Below are 5569 nucleotides of genomic sequence, written 5' to 3' on the forward strand. Positions count from 1 at the left end.
GGTATTAGTCTGTCTCATCAGAGCTGGACTCTGGTTTCAGGTATTAGTCTGTCTCATCAGAGCTGGACTCTGGTTTCAGGTGTTAGTCTGTCTCATCAGAGCTGGACTCTGGTTTCAGGTGTTAGTCTGTCTCGTCAGGTAACCATAAACACATTTATGCACCTGTTATTTTATCTTTATTTTTTTCCAGCAAAAACAATTAAAAATGCACCGGTTCTGTTCTGTGGTTGGTCCAACAGGTTCTGGCCCAAACTGTCCTGTTTGACCCGAGAGTCAGAACTGTTTTTATTTCTCGTAATGATAGAATGAAGGCATCTACTCTCTGGGTTGAATTCTTGTTTTTCTTCTCTTCAGGTTTACTTCCTGTTTTATTTTGTGGAACCTGTTCATCTCACCTGGAACTTCCCTTTCCTTTGTTCTTCCTGTTTCCTGACGGGTTCTGATGTCGACTCGTTCAAAAAGCCCGACCCGCTCATCAGGAAACAGGATCCTAAAAACAGGAAGTTAGATTTTTATTTTTCAGAAACTTTACAGGATCTTTAATCTTCTTCCAGTTAAAACACGTTTGTTACTGAAACTCTTTGATTGTTTATTAAATCTGATCAACGTAAAAACCCGACAGCAGAGGATCGTTCAGTTTGGGTTTATTTCACAACAGAAAAGCTGAACAAACAGAGCAGCACGAAAACAAAAATAAATTCTGATTCGGACACAAAATGTCTCCTTCTCCCAGAGAAAGGCCCGACCCACAAACCCGCTCTGTGGTTCTGGTTCTGAAGGTTTCAGTGAAGACGACACCACCTGTTCAGCTCGAGGTTCCACCTGATTCAACAAAAGAAAACAACCAGGGAGCCGGACTTTTATTTTGAAAGGAAAATGTAGTCCAGTCAGTTATTTCCTGTTGTTGGCAAACGTTTGTCATGTGACAAACTTTCAGCCAATCAGGTGAGTCGGAGCTTAAACGTTATGATTTTTTTGGTTCTTTAATTGTCGCTGTGATAGATAAATATAAATATTTTGTTTTTAATCAAAAGAAAACCTGCAGATTCCTCCTCAGGTGAGCAGGTAATACAAAAACCTAAAGGGATAATCCAACCATTTTTAGTGGAGCTTTCTGTAAATAATTATAAATAATTGTTAATTTACCGTCACTTTGCTGCCGTTAGCTCGTCTATCCTGTCAGAACTGAGGTCATTCAAAGAGCTGTCTACAACAGGTAAGATATTAATTGTTCATAACCTACAGAACTCCACTTCAAAAAGGCCGGAATATCCCTTTAAAGCTGCAGTAAGAACCACCTGCCTGTAACTGATGGATTAATGGATTTTATTCATGTCAGACATGTTTCTGCTCTTCACAAACCAGACAATAAATGAACAGGAAGTCAGCTGATGTGCTGCCAGCGTTTGGACCAATCGCAGCTCACAGGTGGAGTGGGCGTCGGCCTCAGATGCCCATGTAGGTGTTCATCTTCCCGAGCGCGTCGCAGACGGTGGTGAGGTCGCTGCGCAGGTCCTGCACCACGTTCTCGATGCTGCACGTGTCTTTGAGCAGGTCCACGCTCTGCGTGTATGGGTTGTAGTAGACCGAGAACGGACGCTTGATGGTCTTCGCAAACTCCCTGTGGGAGGGGACAAACAGGAAGTGACCCCAAAATGTCCAAAGAGACAGACCTACAGCCCAGCACCAGGTCCAAACATCAGCAGGACGATGATGGGACAATTTCAAATCCTTCTCACACAATCTGGACCTGGGAACTCTGAGACTGGAGCTGAGAACCTTAAGGGAATCTGGACCTGGGAACTCTGTCAGAACAACTAAAACATGCAGGACAGTTGTCCTCCAGGACCAGGGTTGGACACCACTGACCTAGACTTTGGAACGTTGTCAGCTTTTGGACCTGGAAGCTCTGAACCTCATCAGATTGTGGATCTGGGAACTCTGAGCTCCTTCAGCTGATAGGAGGCGGAGCTAAAACTGCAGCTGCTCAGATTTAGTGAACGTTCAGTTTCTGTTGTCGGATGGAAACTGATTTAAACTTTAAGTTTTTTGAGGTTTTTTTTTAGCGGCTCATGTTTTTACTCCAAACGTGTGTTCAACACGTGCACGGGTGCGTGCACGGGCCCTCAGAGAGTTGCTCTCACCTCATCTTCTCCTTGGCCTCCTCGAAGCTCTCAGAGACGAAGTAAACGTCCTGGAAGGTGGTGATGAGACACTCCTGGAAGCAGGTCGTCTTCGGGTCAAACATCTTCACACGAGCTTTATCTGACAGGGCGTGCTGAGAAAACATCTGATTATCAGTCACTGGTTTGATCATCAGTGTGTGTGTGTGTGTGTGTGTGTGTGTGTGTGTTACTCTGAGCTCTCCTATCGATGACAGTAAGCCGGCTCCATAAGCTCTCAGCTGATCGTCCTGTTTGCAGAGTCCGAACTCGATGGTGAAGAAATAACACTGAAACAGAGACGAGCTGAGAGTCAGATGTTCCGTCAGCAGCTCCACCATCGGCTCACAGGAAGATGATGATGAAGATGATCAGAACCTTGTTACCTTCCTCTCTCCCTCCTTCCTTCCTTCCTTCCTCCACTTTCTTCTTTCTTCTCTCCTTCCTTCCTTTTTTCCTTCTTTCTCTTGTCTTTCTGCCTCCTCTCCCTCCTTCCCTCCTTCCTTCCTTCTTCCTCCCTTACTCCCTCCTTCCTTCCTTTCTCCCTCCTTCCTTCCTTCCTTCCCTCCCTTCCTCCCTCCTTCCCTCCTTCCCTCCTTCCCTCCTTCCCTCCTTCCCTCCTTCCCTCCTTCCCTCCATCAGGTCTCACTCTCATGAGCTCTCTCAGAACTCTGTTTGAACCTAAAGTTATCAGGATCACACAGAACCACAGATGTTGGCATGAGGTGGTTCTGGAGGAGGTGGTTCTGGAGGAGGTGGTTCTGGAGGAGGAGGTTCTGGAGGAGGAGGTTCTGGAGGAGGAGGTTCTGGAGGCAGCAGGTCGAGTACAGAACGCGGGGAACAGATTTCAGAGGTGATTTTTCAACCAGTCAGAGCGACGTCACATCATGTCAGAATACATCCCGACCCGGTCCAGTCGGATCAGAACAAACATGTGGTTTTGTTTCTGAAAGCAGCAGAAAGGCGTGCACGTGAACATGCACCCGCCTGGCGTTCTGTAAAACCCAACTCACCGTGGCCAGTTTCTGGACATCCTCGTCAGACGCTCCCAGCGAGGCCAGGCCGATCTCCTGGGAGAACTGGGCGAACTTCGGGTCGGCCAGCAGAGGGACATGTCCCAGCAGCTCGTGACACGTGTCTCTGAGGACAGAAGGACAGAAGCAAGCCACTCATCATCACCTGTCCCCTCAGGTGAGACACTGTCTGCTGCACTCACTGACAAACACAAAACGAGTCCAAACAGAACATAATGTGGTCCACGTGCAGACCAGGGACGGGTGTGTGTGGGTCGAAGGAGCGGTAGTGTTATCAGGCAGTTGCTGGAGTATCTTACAGTCAGAACAGTGAGTGAAGGTCAGCAGACAGAGGAAGTCTTGTAAAAACACAGCATCACCATCACTTAATGGAGGTTAATGGGGGTTAATGGGGGTTAATGCAGGTTAGTGGGGGTTAATGGGGGTTAATGGGGGTTAATGAGGTCTCGTTGTGGGTTTAAACGAGGCTGGGTGGTCGTATCGAGGCCCAGAATGTAGGGCGAACCGATGTCACCCTGATCCACATACGCTGTGAAGGTTTTGGTTGTCCAGAACAGACCACACCAACGGAGGATTGTTGTATTGTTTACCAAACATTACAGAACCCCATAACAGAACCGGGTGGCAGGCCGGGTCACTCACGGTTCTGGTGTGTAGAGCGGGTCGGTGCTGTGACGGACGTACTGGGTGCAGTTAAACACCCTGTAGGCCAAACCAGCCAGGAAGTCTCTGGGGGACAGGTAACCTGCGACGGGCCACACCGTGAACCCGGAGCGCTCTGAAACACACAGGAAGTGATGTCAGCGGGATCGGTTGCTATGGTAACCACTGACTCTGGCTCGTTGGTGGTTGACATCCTCAATAAATGACTGATTTCTTGAACACCGGTTCACACCGGTCCCATGTCCGAACGTGTGCAGGACTCTCTGCACAGGAAGTTGACATAATCAGGAAACAGGAAGCAGGAAGTGGTCAGGTGACCCACCTCTGAGGAACAGGGAGACGTCCTCCAGCTGGGGGATGTTGTCTTCTCTGTAGCCGCAGTGTTTGGTGAGCAGCGGCAGGTTCTTCAGGTATTCTCTGCAGGCGTGCGTGGGGTAAAGCTTGGTCAGCTCCCGGAACACCACGCCCCACGTCCTCACCTCCTCCGGGGTGTACTCAATCCGAGGGATGGGCTTCCCGCTGCCGAGGAGACGCAGCTCTTAACTCAGACAAACTCCTGATCCAGAACTCATTTCTTTCTGTTTCGCTCTCAAAGAGGCAGACGTCCGCGAGTTTTAGGTTTTCAGGAGGAAGACGAACAAAAACTGAGAAAAAGGAACCGAAGTCCTGCCGATCAGAACCACTTCAAAGGAAAACAGGAATGTCTGGATCTCAGTAAGAAAAACAGAAAGAAACGAGGACTGGATTTAATTTTCTGGACAGATTTGTAAATGTTAGGAAAAAGAGACGCTTACAATTTATAATTCATGGCGACCTCCACAAAGTACTTCCTGCGCTCGCGATAAACGTTGTCTTTGAAACCCTGACAGGACAGAAGAAGAAAACCCAAAACTGAGTCTGAGACAAAACTTCTTCTGCCTTACTTCTTGTCTTCTGTCCTCCCTTCCTTCCTTCCTTCCTTCCTTCCTTCCTTCCTTCCTTCCTTCCTTCTTGTCTTCCGTCCTCCCTTCCTTCCTTCCTTTCTGTCTCAGTCAGCTGATTTGTTGGACCTTCAGGTGACTCAGCTTCACTCATGAAAAAGTTCAAACATCTTCATAAAAACGATGAGGAACAGAAAACATTTGGTTTTATTTGTCCTCTCGATCTTTCCTTCACTGTTAAATCATCACTGTGTTGATGTCATCAGGACCTCAGGACATTAGGACATCAGGATCAGGACATTAGGACATTTAGACATTAGGACATCAGGACATTAGGACATCAGGACAGTGAAAACTCACGGGATGATCTGCGTCCAGCTCAGAGCCGTACATCAACACTCTGTGAGAACATTGGTCTAACTCTGAGATCTTCATGGGGAACCAGGGAACGTCTTCATCATCTGACAGAAACCAACAAACATCAGAGAACATCTGTGTCCTCCACTTCCTGCTTTAGAACACTTTAATCCGGTTTGGAAATTCAATTAATGTTTGAACACAACATGGAACATCAAAGTGTTCCCACCTGTTCCCACCTGTCTGTACCTGTGTTCCCACCTGTTGTCACCTGTGTTAACACCTGTCTGTAACTGTGTTCCCACCTGTTGTCACCTGTGTTCACACCTGTCTGTACCTGTGTTCACACCTGTTGTTGCCTGTATTCACACCTGTCTGTACCTGTGTTCCCACCTGTTGTCACCTGTGTTCACACCTGTCTGTACCTGTGTTC

General features: G+C 47.8%; 2 protein-coding genes and 1 long non-coding RNA gene across 4 annotated transcripts in view; 1 reads left to right on the forward strand and 2 right to left on the reverse strand.

The window, feature by feature from the left end:
• Positions 1–5569, reverse strand: part of tbc1d15 (TBC1 domain family, member 15) — a 24557-nt gene that overhangs the window by 3258 nt on the left and 15730 nt on the right. The window lies entirely within an intron of this gene.
• tph2 (tryptophan hydroxylase 2 (tryptophan 5-monooxygenase)) overlaps positions 628–5569 on the reverse strand; it is a 10165-nt gene continuing 5223 nt past the window's right edge. The window contains exons 4-11 of one of the 2 annotated variants that reach the window (XM_017441753.3): positions 5140–5240; positions 4654–4721; positions 4182–4378; positions 3839–3974; positions 3176–3302; positions 2357–2452; positions 2145–2278; positions 628–1621 (exon numbers count right to left, since the gene is read on the reverse strand). In XM_017441753.3, coding sequence (XP_017297242.1) covers positions 1447–1621; positions 2145–2278; positions 2357–2452; positions 3176–3302; positions 3839–3974; positions 4182–4378; positions 4654–4721; positions 5140–5240 — 1034 coding nt within the window. In that variant the 3' untranslated portion in view covers positions 628–1446. Of the gene's footprint in view, positions 1622–2144; positions 2453–3175; positions 3303–3838; positions 3975–4181; positions 4379–4653; positions 4722–5139; positions 5241–5569 lie in introns of both variants that reach the window. The other variant, XM_017441752.3, reaches the window with a different exon arrangement.
• The window catches only part of LOC119617469, a 6425-nt gene continuing 3599 nt past the window's right edge, over positions 2744–5569 (forward strand). The window contains exons 1-2 of the long non-coding RNA XR_005233755.1: positions 2744–3015; positions 3119–3353. This is a non-coding gene — a long non-coding RNA (uncharacterized LOC119617469). The remainder of the gene's footprint in view (positions 3016–3118; positions 3354–5569) is intronic.

The sequence above is a fragment of the Kryptolebias marmoratus genome, linkage group LG11 (genome assembly GCF_001649575.2).
Source record: "Kryptolebias marmoratus isolate JLee-2015 linkage group LG11, ASM164957v2, whole genome shotgun sequence".
NCBI classification, from domain to species: Eukaryota; Metazoa; Chordata; class Actinopteri; order Cyprinodontiformes; family Rivulidae; genus Kryptolebias; species Kryptolebias marmoratus.